The sequence below is a fragment of the Talpa europaea genome, assembly GCF_964194135.1.
Source record: "Talpa europaea genome assembly, chromosome: 16".
NCBI classification, from domain to species: domain Eukaryota; kingdom Metazoa; phylum Chordata; class Mammalia; order Eulipotyphla; family Talpidae; genus Talpa; species Talpa europaea.
This window is the reverse complement of record NC_140084.1, coordinates 28,080,751-28,101,503: the sequence shown is the minus strand read 5'-3', so window position 1 is coordinate 28,101,503 and position 20,753 is coordinate 28,080,751. Positions and strand designations below refer to the sequence as shown.

At 51.7% G+C, this 20,753-nt stretch overlaps 1 protein-coding gene across 1 annotated transcript in view; it reads left to right on the top strand.

Annotated features, from left to right (window-relative positions):
- The window catches only part of NLRC5 (NLR family CARD domain containing 5), a gene marked incomplete at both ends in the record, with an annotated part of 61,149 nt that extends 41,368 nt beyond the window's left edge, over positions 1-19,781 (top strand). The window contains 22 exons of the mRNA XM_084256857.1: positions 1,701-1,785; positions 2,009-2,092; positions 2,816-2,905; positions 3,241-3,306; positions 5,244-5,363; positions 5,451-5,534; positions 6,960-7,046; positions 7,432-7,605; positions 8,365-8,448; positions 8,717-8,800; positions 10,898-10,990; positions 11,533-11,616; positions 13,615-13,698; positions 15,224-15,307; positions 15,550-15,633; positions 15,774-15,851; positions 16,482-16,565; positions 16,652-16,723; positions 16,967-17,050; positions 18,500-18,583; positions 18,901-18,984; positions 19,706-19,781. Of these exons, the coding sequence (XP_084112983.1) occupies positions 1,701-1,785; positions 2,009-2,092; positions 2,816-2,905; positions 3,241-3,306; positions 5,244-5,363; positions 5,451-5,534; positions 6,960-7,046; positions 7,432-7,605; positions 8,365-8,448; positions 8,717-8,800; positions 10,898-10,990; positions 11,533-11,616; positions 13,615-13,698; positions 15,224-15,307; positions 15,550-15,633; positions 15,774-15,851; positions 16,482-16,565; positions 16,652-16,723; positions 16,967-17,050; positions 18,500-18,583; positions 18,901-18,984; positions 19,706-19,781 (1,949 nt within the window). The remainder of the gene's footprint in view (positions 1-1,700; positions 1,786-2,008; positions 2,093-2,815; positions 2,906-3,240; positions 3,307-5,243; positions 5,364-5,450; positions 5,535-6,959; positions 7,047-7,431; positions 7,606-8,364; positions 8,449-8,716; positions 8,801-10,897; positions 10,991-11,532; positions 11,617-13,614; positions 13,699-15,223; positions 15,308-15,549; positions 15,634-15,773; positions 15,852-16,481; positions 16,566-16,651; positions 16,724-16,966; positions 17,051-18,499; positions 18,584-18,900; positions 18,985-19,705) is intronic.
- Between the last annotated feature and the right edge of the window lie 972 nt (positions 19,782-20,753).

The following is a 20,753-nucleotide window of genomic DNA, read 5'->3' as shown; positions in this document are numbered from 1 at the left end:
TAAGGATTCCCTGCACCCATTGTATCATCCCACCTCCACCCCCCACCCCCACCATGGTAGCGCTGTTTCAGGGGAGCCCTTCACAAAAAGCCACAGGGACCCCTGGGCCTTGTGTTGATCACAGCATTAGAACCCTGCTGGCTGATGGGACCCAAAATGAAGGCTTCATTGGTGTTCCTGGCAGGTGGTTAAAGTACAGATGGCTCAGACCTGGTAGGCTCCCCAAGCCAGCTGGGGTGGGGACTTGGAGCTCCTGTGTTGTCAAGAGGTTGTATCATGGATCTCCAAATCACACAGCCCCTGCAAAAGTAGGAAAATAATAATAATCGCCCCTATGGAACATGCGCTCCACTATGCTATATGCTTTGCATATTCTTTTTATCTTTCCAACAACCCTAAGTCCTCTTCTCCCCATTTTATAGATGAAAGAGGAGAGGTATGAGAGTTAAGAACTTGCCCAAGGTCAGGGTCACACAGGGTATATAATGCAGAATCTTTACTCATGAGGACGTGGAAAATCTAGCGATGAACTATAAAGAGAGCTGTCTGCCGAGCAGACACACTTTAAATTCCTGCTGTGATGAGGCCAGGAAGAGAAGTGCGGCTGATGAAAATTATCCTGAAATTTTCAAGACAGATGAATGAGCAATATGTCTTTGATTCTTTAATTTTTTCATTGTAGAGGGAAATTTTTCTTACTTTAAAGTTTATTAAGTGGCTTTATAAGACGAGCTCACTTTTTTAAAGTTTTGCAGGAAAAGATGAAATAAACAAGTCTCAAAAGTGTCCTCATCAGGGATAAAATGAGTTCAAAGATGCAGGACAAAAACCAGAAATTCTAGTTCAGGCTGATTATATTGTTTCTGAAACTGCAGCTAGAAGCATAGACCACTACAACAGAGGGATACAAGAGAATATTCAGGTGCAATTTCTGATACTGAGCCCCCAAGTTAAAAGGAGTCTGTTGGGGAAATGCATCCTCCAAACCTCTTTCTTTTTTTAAGATTTATTTTGTTTATACAAGAACCAGGGTACAGGCCAGATGCGTGGGAGGGTGAGAGGATTCACCGGAGACAGAGCAGGGAACAGAACAGGCAGAAGGACCAAAATACACTGCTGAGGGGAGCTGCGGGCGAGACAGGAGGTCTGCTGTGCCCTGTGGGTTGCTCCACGGCCAGCGGGGATGGAACCAGCACTGTAGAAGCTGTGGACAGCTTCACAGCGCCACCAAAGAGCTTCACAGCGCCACCAGGGAGCTTCACAGCTCAACCGCCTGTGCCACCAGGGAGGCCCTGAAACCTCTTTCTTTTTCCTGAAATTACTCTTTTTTAAGAAAGATTTATTTATTTATGCATGTAAGAACTAGGGTGTAGGCCAGAGGTGCGGGAGGTGAGAGGATTCATCAGAGACAGAGTGGGGAACAGAACAGGAGGTTGACTGAAATATACTGCTGAGGGGAGCAGCGGGCGAGATAGGAGGGGTCTGCTGTGCCGTGTGGGTAGCTCCCTGGCCGGGGATTAAACCCATGCTGCAGTGGTTGTGGATAACTTGATAGCACTGAGACTTGACCCCTTGCACCACCAGGGAGACCCTGCCTGAATTTACTCTTGTTCAAAAGTTGTGGCTCTTGACTGATGCAGACCCATGGTGGACAGTGAAGGAAGATAACTGATTTTTCTCTAACCCCTGGAAGCCCGCAGACAGCACACATGCCCAGGAGTGGGCATCAGATATTGAAGGGGAAGATGAGGACTGGATAGCTGTGGTGCTAGTGACGGGGCCATGGTGGGCACAAGGGAGCCATGACTGGTGGTGGGGATAAATCTAATAGTGATGGGCATGGTGGAGATGGTGGTAGTGGTGGTGATGGTGGTACTATTGGGACAGTAGCAGTTTGGAGTGGCCCAGTGATTGCGAAAGTGCTAGAGAGTCACAGTGGTGGTGACTGAACAGAAGGCATCCATGAAGACTACATCTGATCCCACCAACCCCCTCTGACCTCTTACAGCCTCTCAGCAAACCTGCTGGGTGATGGCGGGCTCAGGAGCCTCCTGAAATGTCTGCCCCAGCTGCCTGTCTCCAGCTCGCTTGAGTAAGTAACCAGCAGTTTGAGGTCAAGAAGGGTGACTCCCTGGACTAAGCGGGCTTCTTTAGAGGCACCTCGGAGCACACCAGAGGACAAGGGCTGAGGAAGGAAAAGGGGGTTAGGTCCTATCCACCTTCCCTCACTATCCACCATGACCAGAACTCCCACCAGACCCCCAGGAGAGGCTGAGTCTAAAGGTTGGCTGCCCCAGCGACACAGGCTGACATGGCGTCTCAGCTGGCCCAACTCTGCACCTGCCAGTCCCTGAACTTCCTCTGGCCAAATCTGATTCCCAGATTTGAAGATGTCCCACAGCGGGGAGGGGCCTCGGAAGCCATCCCATTTTCACCCAGTCTCCCCAGCGACCTGGGACACTGATGGTCAGAGCCAGGATCCCGCCTGTTGCTAGGCAACTGAACTTTGCGCTCTGGGCTTCCCTGACCCCCATGGCCCAGCCTCCTTAATGGCCTGTCCCAGACAGGTCCCCACCAGGCAGCAGGCACGGTCAGTGCAGCTCTTAGGGCTGGGGTGTCTGGTGCCTGTGCTGCCGTGAGGAGCAGGCCCTCTGGCTTCTCCCTGGACCTCGGTGTCCCTACCTGAGAATGGATGCTTGGACACTGAGGACTGCTCCCGGAGATGACAGCTAGAGAGGAAGAGATGAGGGGGACTGAGCAAGCCTCCATTGGGGTGCTGCCCCCACCTCTCCCCTGAACCTTGTTTCTCTTCTAGTCTGAGTCATAACAACATCTCTCAGGAAGGTGCCCTGTACCTGGTGGAGACGCTGCCCTCCTGCCCACGTGTCCGGGAGGCATCGGTGAAGTAAGGATTGTGTTGACACCACTTGCTGATGGCGGGGAATGCAGGCCTCCCCTGCTTAATGGCCCTCCTCTCTCTGAGGGTCAGGGTCACTGAATTCGGCCTCACAGTTTCCATCCCCTGTGGCCTCAAGCCCTGGGGACCAGGGAGGTCACAGTGCGAGAGGGCCAGGTTAAACAGAAGGAGGAGGTGATCTGCTCCCGTGGGCAGGGCCTTTCTGGGGTGTCTAGCCTCCTTTGCTTGTGGGGAGGGGTCTGTTCTTCTGCACCCCCAGTGCCTGGGTGCCTAGGATGCTGGCCAGGTCAGCCCTTAGGCTTCCCCAACCCCTCTCTCTGCAGCCTGGGCCCTGAGCAGAGCTTCCAGATTCACTTCTCCCTACAGGAGGAGGCTGGGAAGACACTAAGGTAAGTAAGGCCTGCTCTGGGGTGAGGAGGAAAGGGAAGAGGAGACTGACCCTGTGGTGGCCTCCATGCCTCCTCTGGGCCTCTCCTCCTTCACACACCTGCTTCAAGCTCACTGTTTTGTCTGCCTCCCCCGTATCTACCCGCAGTCTCCCGACACTCGCAGCCCTCAGGCAAGCCTTCATACTGTATCTGTGCATCTAAGGCAGGTCCTAACTCTAATAAGTCTGGAGGCTTCTGACTATGTCAGTTAGGAAGTTGGACTCTGGAGCCACTTGGGGGTAGATCCCAGCTCTAGCACTTCCCAGCTGTGTGCCCTTGGATAAGTGACTGAACCTCTCTGTGTTTCAGGAGAGTGATAGTAAAACCTGCCTCTTAAGGTTTTTGTTGCATTGGCCGGGAAGTTGTTGTGGATGAGCCCCTAAATATGTGACATGACGTGATTTGATGAACGGGGACCAGGGCCAGTATAACAATGAATTGAAACACCACACACTAACAGCAGTAATAAGCAAGCCAAAGCAAGTTTATTCAGACACAGGCCAGCTCTCCAATTGCCGCAGCCTTAGAGAAACAGGCTAACTGCTGCCAGCAAGGAGCAGGCTGCTGCTCCCGCGGGAGGGGTCCTGAATGGGTTGCTGCTCGTGAAAACAGCTTGGGGGGTTTTATAGTTTTGCTCATGTTTTGGGCCTCAGAGATGAGCTGTGATGATCGTGCAGTTTCTTGATGGATCACCCTTGGCCGATATCCTAACATGGATTAAACGGTCATAGTGTCATGGGCTTTTTCTTGTTATTGGCTTTTCTCTCGTGTTACATCTCCCAGTGTCCCAGTCTATCCTAGCCCCTCATTAGAGTGACGAGTAAGTGAGTTCATGTGTGTGTGTGTATGTGTGTGTGTGTGTGTGTGTGTGTGTGTGTGTGTGTATAAAGTGCTTGGAAAGGGCCTAGCTCACCTGAGTGCTGTATCTATTGCTATTGCTGTTACAGTGATTACCACCCACCACCCCCTACCCCCTAGCTTTGGGATCAGCCGCTCTCAGCCCTACCACCTCTGTCTGAGCCGCATTCCCTGCATGTCTTACTTTAGCTGCCATCACATCCTCTAAATTGCTCTGCTTCTTCTGGCCAGGCCTCCTCCATTCACCCCTCAACAGTGGGAGGGATCCTCCTAACACACACATCTGACTTTGCCACCCCCATACTCTAAGCCTTTCAAGGACCCTGTCACTCCCAGGATAAAGTTCAAATTCCTTAGCCCGCCTCCTCCCTCATCGTCTGACCTGGCTGTCGCTTCCCATGATATTCCCCTCACCCCCACACCATACACACACCCCACACACGTACACACACCCCATATGTGCACACACACCACATACAGGCTATACACATACCACATGCACACACACAACATACACACATGTTCACACACCCAACACCACATATACACACATACCACACACAACACATACACATACACACACATTCAGCCATAGAAAGCTTTGCTTCTTGTTCACCACACATGTACTGCCTGATGAAGCTTCCCTACCTCTCAGAGGCCACTGGGCTGACATTCTCTTCCGTGTCTTTCCTGAGATAAAATTCTCCTGGCCATTTAAGACCCAGTTCAAATGTCAGCCCCTCCTAGAAGCTTCCAGTGGTCCCTGTGCAGCAGGAGTGAGCCTCCCTGTGAAGTTGTGCTGGGCCTCTCTTAGCCCATCTGGGAGGCGGTGGTCAGGGGGTCTGTCTGCTGACCACACAAGGTCGGGGCGCCTGGAGCTCAGGGCTATGGAGAGAATCACAGGGTGGAAGCTACATCTCAGGCCTTTTTTCAGGCCAGGTTCAAGGTCTTTGCACTGTGGCAGGAAAGAAGGGCTCCCCTATAGATTCTGGGGGGAGCTTGGGAAAAGCAGGACAGCAGCCCCCACAGGCCTCACTCAGACTCTGCCCCCTGTCCTCCACCCTCAGGCTGAGCAACGGTAAGTTTGGGCCAGAACATGTGTCCAGACTGGCCACCGGCCTGAGCCAGACCCACCAGACCCAGCAGCTGACAGAGCTCATGTGAGTGATCAGGCCCAGTCCCTGGGGGCAGCTGAGGGGTGAAGACTCCCTGCCAGAGTCACCCTAGTAACCCACTTCTGTCCCCAGGCTGATGTGCTGTGGCCTGGACCTGGAGCAGCTGACCATCCTTCTGAGCCTGCTGAGGAGGCCAGCGGGACTCCTCCATCTCTGGTATTGTCTTCCCCAGGGAACATGGCCTATATCATGTGTTTTGCTAGGATCTTTTTTTTTTTAAGATTTATTTATGCATACAAGAACTGGGGTACAGGCCAGAGGTACGGGAGGTGAGGATTCACCAGAGACAGAGAGGGGAGCAGAACAGGCAGATCTACTGAAACACACTGCTGAGGGGAGCAGCGGGTAAGACAGGAGAGGTCTGCTGTGCCATGTAGTTAGCTCCCCGGCCAGCCAGGAATCAAACAATGCTGAGACTTAACCCCTTGCGCCACTAGGGAGGCCCTCACTTCTTATTTGAAAAAATAAGAAGATATTAAAAAGGAGAGAGAATAATTTTGAAAACTCATAGTGCCACCCCCTAGGTTCCACAGTAGTTCCTGTTTTTCCATATTTGCTTCATGTGTTTCTGCTTGAAGTGTTCTGAAGTGGGTTAGAGACCTCATAAAAAAATCACTCTGAAATATTTCACTACAAATTTTTAAGAAGTAAAGCCATTTCTGACAGAATCACAGTTGAATGAGGACATCTATGAAAATCAATAGTAATTCCTTGGTGTTATGTGTTGCCCAATTCAGTTTAAGGTGTCCCACTGTCCCCAAAGTTGGGACCATGGTTTGTGGGTTCAGGATCAAGTACAGGTTTACATTTGCCTAGGGCATGGTGACAGTTCTTAGGAAGCTTAATCCTTGTCACCCCCACCCCCCCCACCATTTCACACCCCCCCCCATCACCCACACACTCACACACACACCCTTTCATATCACTGAAAGGTAGAAGCAGATGCCCAGCTGCAGCCCGCCCCCCCACCCCCACTCTCTGGCCCTTTCTTGCTTCCTGTGATGACACTGAGTTTGGTCCTCTAAACACTGACTTTTCTGGAACTGGACATTAGACCAAATGGCTCCATGAGATTCAGGTACATATTTGTGTCCAAAAAACTTAACTTTGTGGACAGTGCCATGTATTTTTTATTGGCTGGTTGTTCGCCAAAGTAACCTTTTTTAATTATGGTCAAATACATAGCATCAAATTTACCATAATAACCATTTTCTTACTCTAAATATAATATGGAAATGTTGGAAAATCCAGAAGAGCCTAAAAAGAAAATACTTGGGAAAAAAATTCAACATTAACTTTAAAAGTAGGAATATTTTAAGCAACTCTTTTTTCTGCCTCTAAATTAATGCATAGACATTGTAGAAAGTTCTGCAAATATTGAAAACTAAAGAAGAAACTAAGTAAAAACCATTCATGGGTATCCTACTAGCTAAACAACCGCCATTAACATTTAATGTTTCCTCATCTCTGACTCCCTCTTACTCTCTATGGTTTTTTTTTTTTCTTCCTTCTCTTTATAGATTTTCCCTTTTTTTAAAATACAAAGTTGAGATCATGTTTTACATACATTTTTATTAACAGGGTGGAGGAGCCATGGATGGAAAATGCCAGTGTGCTTGACCTGCTGAAAGTCTGTGCCCAGGCCTCAGGCAACATCACTGAAATAAGGTGAATCCAAAAGGAGACCCCTTAGAATTCTTCATCTTCTTATGGACAATGGGACCTTATCTCTGGGGAGTCTCTTGTCCTGTGGACTCACAGCTGCATCACTCACAAGTCCCCAAGATGGCAGGCACTCCTAGGGTTTCTACAAGGGGCTTTACAGGGCTGTTGGGACCTGTGCAGTAGTCAGGCTATTGTGCCAGATTGAGGACAGTGGCCCTAGATTAAAGACACAGGGCTGTTGAATCTATGTCGACACAACTGGTGGTCCACATTGGCTGCCTAGAAATGGACCCTGCATTCTAGTAACACGCACCTCAGCTCCGAGATGACAGAGTGACATGGAGTAGCTGATAGCAAAGGCTTTGGTATCCCACTGACTTCTGTCCAGGTCTCCACTGGGCCTGGGAGCTCTGTTTAAGGAGCCCCAGTCCCAGCTCAGCCTTCCTGGGAAGAGCCATGGACCTCACACTGGCCATCCTTCCCTCCTCAGCATCTCCATGACCCAGATCCACGTCCAGCTGGAATTTCCCCAACAGGAGAACCCAGAGGCCATGACTCTCAGGTGGGACCCAGGACTTAGGGCTCCAAGCAAGTGGCTGGAGATGGGGATTTGGGGGTGGGGAGGAGAGGGGCAGTGTTGCTTCCGGCATTTCTCATGTCCCTGCTCTGAGTCCTTTGATGTCCAAAGTCTCTACATCATGAGGTCTGGCCCTTTCTTCCCCTCCATGGCATGTAGTCCTTACCCCCAAGCCTCAGTCTCAGCTGCAGCCATCCCCACCGCCTCCACTTCCTCCAGCCCCACCTTGCTCCCTTTGACCTCAGGACCTTTGTACAGGCTCTAACCAGCCCAGAATGTTCTCTTCTCTCCTCTCTTCCTCCTTCTTGGCTAACTTCCCCTCACCCCTCAGGTATCCTCCATTCTTAGTTTAAATGCCACCACCTCAGGGAAGCCCCTCTGAACCCCGAGTCCTGCCTTTATTCACTTGTAGGGACCTGGATTTACAACACCTCTAATCCATATAGCACATTTTTGGAAATTAAAATGTTACCTGCTTGGGGTAAATGCAACCCTGCAGGTTTACATTCTGAGCACCAGACCACAGCTGGCTCCTATCCCCAGCTCACCTCCCTGGCTGTGCCCCCTCTGGACCTCTTCTCCATAACCCTGCTCATAATTGAATTGTGGGACTTTTTTGTTTAGGGGGAACTTTATTTGATTAGCACTTGTTTACCCCCAAAAGTAAGCTCCTTGCAGACAGGGACTGAGTCCCTACTTCTGACCTAGGAGTTCAGAAACTGCTACCTCCCTGTCCACCTCCAGGTTGGCTCACTGTGACCTCGGGACCAACCATAAACTTCTGATCAGGCAGCTGATGGGTACATGTGCCAGGCTGCGGCAGCTCAGGTCAGCACCCCGAAACACTACCAGGGGCCCCGAGTTCTCTGGCCAACCCCAGTACATACTCTAGGCCACATGTGAGAGGCTGACCACTCTAGGGTGGGGGTGAGCAGCGCCTGGGGCAGTGCTAGGCCCAAGCATCCTTGCTTCCTATGCCAGCCGATGGGGGCCAGTTCCAGAGTGGCATAGGGGAGCCTGTCCCCCTCTGTATATGACAGGTGACCCCTGAGGTGTGTCCAGCCTAAAACCCAGTAATATGTGTGGGCCCTTTCAGCTTGTCCCAGGTACGCCTGTGCGAAGCCAGCTCCCTGCTGCTGCAGAGCCTGCTGCCTGCCCTGTGTGAGCTGAAGAAGTTCCGGTACGCATTGCCATGTCCACCCTGCCCCCCCCCGCCGCTCTGCCTGCCCCCCCCCCAACTTCCTGTTCTATACAACCCTGGGCTCAGAGAAACTGTGTCCCCACCCTGTGGACTGACCTCACACTTGACCCTGGAGATGATCACGGGGTCTAGGGTGAATGCCATGGCCAGAGAGTGATTCTATTTTCAATGCTCTTTCTTTTTATTATTTAGAAATAATTGAAAACAAATGGAAAAGTTGTGAGAAGACTGAGAAGAACGTTTGCATACCATTTTCCCAAATTCACCCTTTATTTTTTCAATTTATTTTAATTTTATTTATTTATGTACATCATTGCTCATTTTTGTATGTTTGACTTATCCCCTTAGGTGTAATCCCCATAAAATTCCCACCACCAAATCTCTCACGAACCATCACCGTAGACTCGTGTGCTCTTCCCACCCCTTTTATGGCCTCTCTCCCTCCTGGTCCCCTGTGGTATGTCTCAGATCTATAGTTCACCTGCCAATTTCGTCTTTATTTTTCTGACCCCTTGTTCAGTTTCCCTATATTCCTTCTATAAGTGAAACCATCTAACATTTTTCTTTTCCTTCTGACTTATTTCACTGAACATCATCCCTTCAACTCCATCCATGCTGTGAATGGCATGAATTTATCTTTTCTGATTGCTGCTTAGTACTCCACTGTGTAGATAGACCACCTCTTACTCATCCAGTCATCTGGTTTTGTTGGTTCCATATCTTGGCTATTGTAAATAGTGCAGCAGTAACCATAGGAGTGCAGGTTTCCTTTTTAATGTTTTTGTGCCTTTTTAGTAGATTCCTAGGAGTGGAATTGCTGGATCACATGGTAGATCCATTTTTAATACAAATTCACCTTTTATCAATATTTTTTCACAAGGGATTTTCTTCCCTCCGCTCTCTCCCTCTCTTTCTCTCTGAGCCATTTGAAAGTAAGTGACAAAGCCACGCCCTTTCATCCCTTCATTCTTCAGTAAATTCCCTAAGAACCAGGACGTGCTCTCTCATAACCCAGTAAAGCTTTAAAATGCGGGAAATTTAGCATTGATACGGGAGAGTATCTAAAGCACAGTTTATATTCCAGTTTTGTCAGTTGTCCCAATAATGTTGCTTCTTGCATTTTTCCTAGACCTGGGTCCCATCCAGGACCACTGGCATCTCTCCTTCAACTGGGAATGTGTCCCCAGCCCTTCTTTGTCTTTTGGGATTTTGTCCTGACATTGAGATCAGCTGTTTCACCAAGTGTCCTATAACTTGGGTTTGTCTGATGTCTCCTTGTGCTCAGATTCAGGCTCTGCCTTCCTGGCAGGAATATCATGGCGGTTCTCTTGTGCTCCTCTCCCCATGTCACACCAGGGGGCAGACAGTGATTCTCTCTGCCCCCTTACTGGTGATGACAGCTGTGATCACCTGGTGAAGGTAGTGTCTGACAGCTTTCTTCCTTGTTCAGTTATTATTTTCCCTTCTGTGATTAGCCAGTATCTTGTAATTAACTGGTTTTGTAATTAGCCAGTATCTTGTCGGAGATAGTATAAGACCGTGTACATAGCCCGATCTTCCTCAAAGTTTCACCACTCCTTTTAGCACCCTGGGATAAGTCTTGCCTGAATTGCTTATCAGCATGACAGCTGCAAAATGGAGTTTTTCTGACTTTCAATAATCTTTCAATCCAACTGATTACATCAAGGAGAAGGTCTTCTTTTGGTGCCTGTGTGTCTTTAACATCTCTCCAACACATGCGACTTTTTTTTTCATTGCTTAAGACACAGAGTTTGTGGTCAATGACCACCACTAGGTGGACCGTATGGTGATGTCCGACTATGGCACATATCATGAAGTTGCTGCCTGATTGGTTGTGCTTTAGGGAAATTCTCAGTTACCCTGTGCTCCTGCCTCCAAGCTGTGCCTTGGCTTAGTGATTCTGTGAAGGGAGAGCTTTATAAAGGGAGAGAAGGGTCCCCTTCCACTGTCCTCCCTGAATCTCCCCCACCCCACCTCCTCAACCTCTGCCACCAGCATTTAGAACTCCCAGGACCCAGAGCCCCTGTCTGACCTGCTGCCCTTTGACCCCACCAGGCTGACCTCCAGCAGTGTGAGCGCCAAGGGCCTGGCCTACCTGGCCTACCTGGCATCTGGTCTGAGGCACTGCCACCACCTGGAAGAGCTGAAGTGAGTCAGGGATGGGGGACCCTGGAGGGGGGTGGGCCGAGGGAGGTCAAGGGGTGGAGAAGACCTTGGGCTTTTGCTAAGGCAGGTCACTTCTCTCCCTGTGCAGCCTGGAAAAGGCTGAACCTGAGCTCTCCATCAACGTTACCACCCACTCAGAGCAACTCTGGCGGAAAACTCTGACCCTTGGGGATGGCCTCCTTTGCAAAATGGAACTCATAATCCCTCTCCGCCTGGAGTGGCAGAGTTGAGGGTGGAAGGGATTGTGACGTGTGTGTGTGTGTGTGTGTGTGTGCACACGCGCACGCACGCCCTGTCCCCTGTCCTCTTCCTTCCTCTTCCTGGACTTTCTCAGCTAGTCAGCTGTGACTGCCACACTCCCTTCTCTGGAACCCCAAGGCTTGACCTTTGGGGTCAGGGATACCCCCATGGAGCCTAGATCTGCAGACCGAGACCCAGAGCTAGCCTCCTGGGGGTACTGAGCAGGGGACACAGGGGTCTGGTCAGGCTTGTCTAACCCTCAACTCATTCTTGGTCCCCTCCAGCTTGTCTGTCAATCAACTTGGCGAGGAGGGCACTATGGTGCTGATGGGAGCCCTTGAGAGCAAGTGCGGGCTGAAGAGGCTTGAGTAAGTGGTGGTGGTTAATCGGAAGGAGGGAGTGTGAGTGTGCCTAGGGACCTTTGCGTTTCTTATGGACACCGTCAAATCCTCCCAAGACCCCTTTTCTTCCCTTACCTGGCTCTGCATGCCATCAAAATGCCTGATATAGGAAACAAAATACCCACGCAAACCAACCCAAGTCAGAAATGTATTGGCTCAATGTCACAGAAAATTACAAGGCAACTGACTTCAGGCATGGCTGGATCCAAGGATTCTATATTTATTCCCTCTGTCTCATTTTGACTTTATTCCCACCTACAGGTTTATTTTCTACTAGCTTAGTGGAAAGAGAGTACCTTTATTCCTGTCATTACAACTAAAACAGCCTAGACTGTCTCGCTGCACTAGCCTGGGTCATATGTCCATCCCTAAGCCAGTCATCAATCACTCTGAGCACTAAATGTTCTCATGGGCCAGATCTGGGTCATGTGCCCAGTTATCTGGACTTAGTAGGGTCTCTTTCAGGGTGCTATTAACAGAAGAAAGGGAAACAAGCCCTAGGCAGAACAAAACCCAGAGGTGTCCATTTGGTGCCAGTCATTTTCCTCCTAACTGGCAATTTTCACCTAGAATTTGGAGTCACCAGAGTCTTAAAAACACCAGAAACAGCCTCAGTCTAAAGGACAGGTGCCCATCTTGTGCAGACATGGTCATATCCAGGCAGAACATTCTACAGGACATTTTTTGCTTTGAATCTCTACATTTTTCTGATGACGACAATTTGTGAATTTTCTCTAGAATTTTTTTTTTCGACATTTTTGGAATACAGTTTAAAAGATGCCTTCTGACGTTTTCCCCTAAGCTATGGAATTCTCCCACTCTGACCCTCTTGGCTTGTCCTGGGATGGGGAGGAGGTGGTATTAGGGAGACCTTGGCCAGAGCCCACCAGGCTTCCCACCCCACCCCTTGCCAGGTGTGCCTGCATCCCTGTTCAGCCTCCCTTCCTTCTGGAGCCTTTTTTGGGGATTCAGAGGCCCCAGGTGGTCATTCATTAGCTCACTCGTGTCTTTGGCAAGTATGTGCTCTCCAGGGCGCCTGGAGGTGCTGCGGGAACCAGATGCTTGTTACCCTCTCTTCTGATTTCTCAGCCACCCGGCGGCACCCCTTACTTCTCACCGCTTCATCACCCCATCTCAGAAGTGGGTGTAACAATAACTTCCATGTCTAAGGGAAGGAGGTACTCAGAAGCCCTCCCCATCTCAGAACTCTCATCTTCAAGTGTCTCTTTCCTGACCAGCAGCTCCCTGCCAATCCAGCTGACTGCTCCCACTGACCCCTCTCAGAGGGCTGGGGGCCACACTGCCAGCATTCACGCTTGGAAGGGTGACTAGCTGACCAAGCTGACCAGAACAGCCCTTGGGCGAGTCACTCGATTAACCTCTGTGCGCATTTTCCCTCATCCTAACGCTGGGGATGACATCTGGGACACTGGCTGTGGGGATTACACAAGATAACACGCCACAGGCACATTATGATGAGTCCCCTCTGTGCCCGGGCTGGGGGCCTGAAGGAGCAAGATCCGGTAGCTGACATATGGCCAGGTTCCTGGAATGAGGGTCCTACAACCTTGGGTTCTATTACAGAGCCGTGAAGCTCTGTGGGCTTCAGGCTGCCTCATCTGTAAAATGGGAGAGACCCAGCCCTCAAGATGGCCCTGAGCACGGTGCTGGGCCCGCAGCGTACACTTCCTAGGTGGTCACTCTGGATACCAGGGAGTTGGGTCCAGTGTGAATCAGAATATAGAACTACTGCCTGGATAACCCTAATAATTACTGCAGAGAAATTATTTCCCAGCACAGTTTTATTTTGAACAGTTTTATTTTAACTGAGGGGGTGTAAGTGCCTGACTTGGAGGGCCCAGGGCATTGCTGAGCCTGGATAGGGCCTGGGTCCGCAGCTGGGATGCAACCCCAGAGAAGCCAGAGCTTCCTTGGCCTCCAGCCTCAGCCCCCCTCTTCTCTCAGCCTCAGCCATTTCCTGCTCAACGACTCCATGCTGGCTGCGCTTACCCAAGGACTGAGCCCCATGACCCACCTGCAGAGCCTCCGGTGAGTGACCCCCTGCCCCAAAGGAATGAGTCAGAGGACTGGCTCCCTGGCTGGGGAAGCCCTGGGGGCACTCCCTGAAGCCCCTCATGGGCTCTGTGCTGGGGACACTCCTGCCCTCCCAGGCCAGTGCCATGTGCTCTTGTCTTTTCACGTCTTGAGGTTCCTCCTCAAGGAGATGGCCCAAGTTCTAAAACAAGCTCATGTGCACGCAGAGCCTCCACACTCTACCCACCTCCCCAGTGCTGCCGATCCCATGCAGGCCGACCATGTGGTGAGGGTCTAAATTCCGACGTTACTCGGTGATCGTGATGTTGTCACCCTTTGGCACTGGCCACTGGGACAAGCAAATATCACAAGCTCTTTTCATGTGACTTTTCAAAAGGAGAAATAGGGTACCTGAAAACAAAGCAGGAACACAACCAAGCCCTGCTAGTTCTGGCCCAGACCCTCCCCCCAAGCCGGAGGAGTGAACTATATAGGAGGTCAGAGAGTTTGGGGGGAGGGCAGATCACAGGGGACCAGGTCATTTTACCCTGAATTAACTCAGTTAAAATTTCACTTGGAAAACAAAATGCCTCAGACCAGTGCCTCAGCTGTCTGGTTTCCTTGGGTTTTTCCCCACTCACAGAGGGGCAAGGTCAAGATGCAAAAAAACAAAAACAAAAACAAAAAAAACAATAAACTGAGTTGAAGGGAAAGCCTACCATTTGCATGGACTAGAAGGTGATTTGTTTGGAGAAAGGATTTGCCTGCATGTAGACACCCCATGAAATTGTCATTCAACCTGGAGATCCCTGACACAGAGGCGGAGGTAGAGCTGACCCACCCAAAGGATGCAGTCAGGACTCCCAGGGCCCCTGGCTTTGCAATCCCACCTCAGCGGGGAGTCACACAGGGTGGGGGCCAGGGAGGGGGAGCAGGGCCACAGCTCCTCTCTGCACCTCAGTTTGCTCATCTGGACACTGGGTATAAGGTCCTTCTCACCTCCCTCCTCTTGGCTCTCCGTCAGAGTTTTGTGACTGCATATGAGTTCCTGGATGGGTGGAGGATTGCAAACTGTAGGTGCTGAATACAGTGCCTGCAAAGGCACGTGCCCCTGACTCGACCTCTGCTTCTCCAGGCTGAGCCAAAACAGCATAGGCGACATGGGCTGCTGCCGCCTGTCAGAGTCTCTCAGAGCTGCCGCCGCCAGCTTGGAGGAACTGGAGTGAGTTGTCTGTCCCTCCCCCAGACCCAAGACCACGTCGGCAGGGAAGAACCACTGCTCTGCATAAGTCCAGGCCTAGAACCTTGGGACACCCAAAGATCAGTTGTGGGAGTGTTGATTGCAGCAAGTGGGGATTAGGCCAGACATCAGGAGAAACGCCTACACGCAGGACCAGAGTCTGACTCTCCCCACACACAGGGTCGGGGGCTCTCGCTGTCAGCCCAGACCTCTCTCTCCACACCAGCTCCTCCTCTATTCTGGGAGGGCGAGGTGGACCAGGTGAGAGGCTTTCAGTTCTCCTGCTCTTCTCTCCTCCAGCTTGAGCCACAACCAGATTGGAGATGTCGGTGTCCAGCACTTAGCTGCCATCCTGCCAGAGCTGCCGGAGTTCAGGAAGATAGAGTGAGTGGCCAGACCGCCGACAGGGGCCTTCACAGGTCATACCGCAGGCCAGGAGACACTGGCCCTGGGACGACCTGACATTCCTCCCCTGGACACCTTCCGTGTCCAGGCAGCGGGTCCCCTTCTGGCCCTGCTGACCTTGAGGCTGAGAGCCAGCCCAGCCCCTGCTCCCCTCTGGGCCTCCCTGCCCCTCAGGCTGGAAGGGTGTCTGGGGTCTGATGTCCACTCCGCCCCTCCCTCAGCCTGTCAGCAAATGGCATCAGCCCAAATGGGGGAGTGCGGTTAGTGGAGTCTCTCACCCTTTGCGGACACCTGGAGGAGATGAGGTGAGTGTCTGCCCAGGTAGGCCACCCACTGCCTCTTGCCCCATGGCCCACCTGGCCCTCATCTCTCCCGTGCGCACAGGGAGGGCCGGGGAGCAGAGCAGGCCGGCCCATGCTCAGCCGCGTCCACTGTCTTCTTCCAGGCTTGGCCGCAATGCCCTGAGGAACCCCACAGTCCTGAAGCTGGCTCAGGCGCTGCCCCCACATCTGAGGGTCCTGCAGTGAGTGTCCCCGCATCTGTGGTATATGCAGGGCTGGTCAGTTTACCGCCACCTACCCCAGAGAGGCTGGCAGCCGCCTCTCCTGCCCACCCTGGAGTCTTGGGCAGGGCACTCGGGAGACCCAGCCCAGTCCTGGCTCTGCCACTAGCTCCTTGGGTGGCCTTGGCCAACCCCTTCCCTTCTGAGTCTCAGTTTCCTCATCTGCAAAGGAAAGGCCACAATCCCAGCTCATGAGCCCTTCTCCGAGGAAAGTATCAGCAAGGGAAAGTGCCAAGCAGCACAGCCTCAGCACTCTACAGTTTCTGTCTGGTCTCATTGGAGCCTCACAGCAGCCCGTGGCACCCAGATTTCCATATGTTCTATTTTCCAAGCAAGGGGACTAAAGCCAGGAAAGGTGTGGAAAGCTTACGTTACTAATACATGAAGGAACCAGGCCTTGAACTTGGGATCTCAGCTACAAAGCCCAGGGCCTTGATACCATCCAGACCCTGTGTAGATGGGGAGGGGGCTTGGAGGTTCACTTTCCCAGAGACTATTAAGATCTTCAGTGCAGCCTGGGAAGGTTCCAGGAAGCCCCCCGATCCCCACACCTAGTCCCCCAGGCTCCCTTCACCCCTCCCCTTTCCTCAGCCTGCAGTCTAGCCATCTGGACGCAGAGGGGGCATTGAAGCTGAGCCAGGCCCTGGACGGCTGCCCGCACGTGGAGGCGATCAGGTGCGCAGAGGCCGGGGAACCTGGGCAGGCGGACAGGCCGGGAGTGTCTGGGGGTTCTTCTCACAGGTGTTTCCTCTGCCCTGCAGCTTAGCACAGAACAGTTTGGCTGGAGGGGTTTCCCCTTTCTATAAGGGACTCGCACTGCTCAGGCAGATAGAGTAAGTACCTGGGGAGCAGGGGAAGGTGGGGGCCATCCTTTTCTGGCTGAGCCTGACCCCTGGGGAAGGCCTTTGAAGTGACAGAGGTCTCAGGTTTGGGGGAAGCCTGGGGCACTTCCCCCAAAAGGCCACCCTGCCGCAGACCCTGGCCACTCTGCTCCCTCCAACTCTGACTGCAGGGTGGGGCAAAGGGGAACTGACTCACCCACTGACTCACTCCATGCCGTCCCCTCTCCTCCCCAGCCTGGTTTATTGCGAGTTGGACGACCAGACTGCTAAGCCCCTCATTGCCAGCCTCGTGCTCTGCCCAGCTCTGGAAGAAATCTTGTGAGTACTCGGCCGAGCCCAGGGCTAGGAAAAGGGCCACTGGGGCCTTGGCCTCAACCCACTGCTGTGGCCATTGCTGGCTCCTTTTACCCCTCCCAGTCTTCTACCTGGAAAAGGAAGAATGTTCTTGCTCAGACCTGTTCTCCAGGAAGTAATGTCAGGCAAAGCCTCGCCTGCTCACAGTTCCCATCTGTGGAGCGGCAGAAGAGGAGATGGACCAGATGGTCTCTAAAGGCTCTTTGCCCCTGACCTTCCCTTTGGGAGGTGGCTAGATTGACCACCTGCTTGGTTTATGGAGCCTGGATTTATAAACCACTGGTGGGTCGTAAAAATTAACTGTAGCCACAGACCCATGATGTGCCCACTGCTGGCTGAGCCCACCTCCCTCTGAGCAATCAGAAGCACTCGGAGCTTGGAAATATCTCAAGAGCAAACTAGGCCTCCAGACTAGCCTGGGACCTGGATCACAGGATGGAAGAAATGCCTAATCCTAGGGCCTCTCTAATGGCACAAGAAGTTAAGATGCAGCCACTGAGCGTGAGTTTGATCCCCAGCCAGGGAAGTGACCCACATGGCGCAGCAGACCTCTCCTGTCTCACCCGCTGCTTCCCTCAGCAGTGTATTTCAGTCAGTCTGCCTGTTCTGCTCCCCACTCTGTCTCTGGTGAATCCTCTCACCATCCCTATCACTGGCCTGCACCCCAACTCTTGTATGCATAAGTAAATATATCTTAAAAAAAAAAAAAGAAGCAATGCCTAATCCTAAAGTACAAGACACACATGATCATAAGAAGATTTTAGGTTTTCACCCTAGAGAACTTACTCCTTCTCATTCCATTCCACCAGAGAGATGGTCTGCTGAGTGCTCAATCCTCTGTAACACCCAGCACTGCTAAGTCTCACTTTTTCAGCCCCAGTGGGCAGGTCACAGGCTCCACTGCCTGCAAAGGACATAGAACCCGTAGAATCGATTAGAAGAATACTGTTGTTTGCACTGTTTATCCTTGTCTATTCTTTTTAAAGGTCCTTAACACAGATTTTTCATTGATAGTAATAAATGTTTCCTAAGATTAATTTCTTAAAGAAAAAAAAAAGTGGGGAAAGAAGATGAATTGAAAGAAAAGTATGATGCAAATAACAACATAGGAGGGGCATGGATGCAGCAGGACTTGTAATGGGGGTGCATGCCTGGAGAGACAGGATGTCGTTTCCTCGAACCCTGGGGACAGCAGCTCCTACCTGTGTAGATTCTTAAGGGGCAATAGCTTTGCTGTGGGGTTGGAGCAGGGAGGAGAGAGCTACCCATGCCCTGAAGTCCTCACCCCACCAGATGGCCTCTCTTGCACCTGCACAGCACACCCCCGTTGGCCCCCAGCCCTCCCCATCCATTGCCTGGTCTCCATGCTGACCTCACTGCTCCTGCTCTGACCTTGGAACCCCTACCCTGCAGGCTGTCCTGGAATCTGCTTGGTGATGAGGCCACGGCTGAGCTGGCTCGGGTCCTGCCGAAGTTGGGCCAGTTGAAGAAAGTGGAGTATGACCCCCCATCCTGGGAAGCCCAAAGGGGTGGGGAGGGATGGAGAGGGACCGACGTTCTGGAAAAAGCCCAGGGGCCACCGGATTTGGCCCCCGCCTCTGGAAGCCCCAAGCTCTTGTAAGCTTGGCTCTCTCCCTGCATACCAACCTTCTGCCTTCCTGCTGCACTGCTATCTGCTGGGTCCTCTGAGCAGACGTGTGGGGAGCTCATGTGCCCCCATCATGGCCTGGGGAAGGGCTATAGAGAAGCCCTTCTCCCCAATCTCATGCCTCTCTTACTTTCTTTTTCTTCATCCTCCATTGCTCACTACGAAGTCTGGAGAAGAACCGAATCACAGCACGTGGAGCCTGGCCCCTGGCTGTAGGGCTGGCACAGGGGTCTGGCATCCAAGTCATCCGGTAACAAGGGCTGGAGGGGGCAGGGATGGTGAGTGGGAGGCCACCCCAACCCCTGTAATGTAGGGAGACTTCTGCAAGTGGAGGCAGGCCCTGGGTGGGCAATGATCAAAGGACACTTGGACCAGGCCACCAGGAATTTGGCAGCAAGCAGACCTGGATCAATCCCAGCCCTGCCATTTGCCAATTGTGAAACTGCATCAGTAGCTAGACCTCTCTGAGCCTAGGGTTCCTTGTTTGTAAGATGGGGATAATGATAGTATCTACTTCAAAAAGTTGCTGTGAGGAGCAAATGATTATATAAAGCACTGAGCACAGTACCTGGCACATAGCTATCAAAGCCTCCATGTATGGTGGTATAGGTTGGGCACTGCACAAGGACATGGCTTCTAAGGGATACCATTCACATAGCAGACCTATTGGATTTTTAGCAGATGTTAGTGCCATGTTTTGTTCTATAAAAATCCCCATATTAGGCCAATTTCAGATGATGGACATAAAGTATCTTATAGAAAGGGAGTTTTTTTCCTTATTTGCACAAATGTGCCACAGGAGCATGGCCCTGGTTAGGAGCACATGCTCCTGCAGAAGACTGTGGGAATAGTCAGGAGGTGGGTGTGGGGGACACCACACCCCTAGGGTAGCCATGCTAGTCTAATACCTGCCTCTACTAGGTGACTCTGAGCAGCTCCCAGTACTGAATGCCTGTCTCTATGCCCTTCAGGCTCTGGGGAAACTCTATCGCCCCTGAGATGCAGCAGCATCTGCAGAGTCAGGAGCCCCGGCTGGTCTTTACTTGATGGCCCCCAAGACCCATCTGATCCAGCCAAGTGATGCCAACTTCCACCCACTGCGATAGAGAGCCCAGCAAGAGAGCCTCAGCTGGGTGCCCTGCACACTGTCCCAGGAGGCTGGGGCATGTTTATCCCACTACAATCCTCAGGGAAGACTTTTGAAGAGACTTGGAGCCTAGTATGGCTGAAAGACTACTCTGCATCATATGTGACATACATGACCACTTGGGGACATGCATCACAGTGTGGGTGTCATGATGTGACATGGACATGAAGGTCATATACAGTAGAGTTCCATGAAACAGGATATGGAACTTACAGTGTGACTGTGGTCAGTGACATGGATGTTACAGTGACAGTGACATGGTACCATACACAGCAAGATGCATGATACGTGGTCCATGTGTGACACACAATGTGTCCATGTCAAGTGACAGGGATAGGTCAAATGCACTCAGGCTGGTCCTCCATCTAATTTATTACTTTTTATTTTTAGCCAAGCATGTATTTATAGTTTACATTTCCAGAGCAACCAAGTCAGGGAATGTCTCCCGCCCAACCCTGGGGAAGGGAGGAGCGTGTCCAGATACTGAAGCCCCTGGAGGCAGGGCTCTGGGCCAAGAAACCTCGACCAGAAGACTTCTGCATGGGCCCCCTCCTGCCTCAAGCTGCAGTTTTCTTGTATACTGTATAACCCTCCCCTTGAATGCTGTCTTCCAAGAATTTTGGACCGAGGTCCAGAGAGAGCCAGCCTGACCTTGGGAATGGACAGACCCGGTCTGACCTGTGTAAGGGACAAAGTCAGGTTTAAGGGTGCAGGGGTGAGCACTGCCAAGTTAACTAAGCAAGAACACAGGGTTCAGCCACCAGTTTAGCAGGATCCACAAGACCTCCCAGGAGCCACATGTATTACAGTGTTCTCGTTACTTCCAAGAGGCCCAACGGTGGGCTCTCCAACCCAAGTTTGATCAATAAATG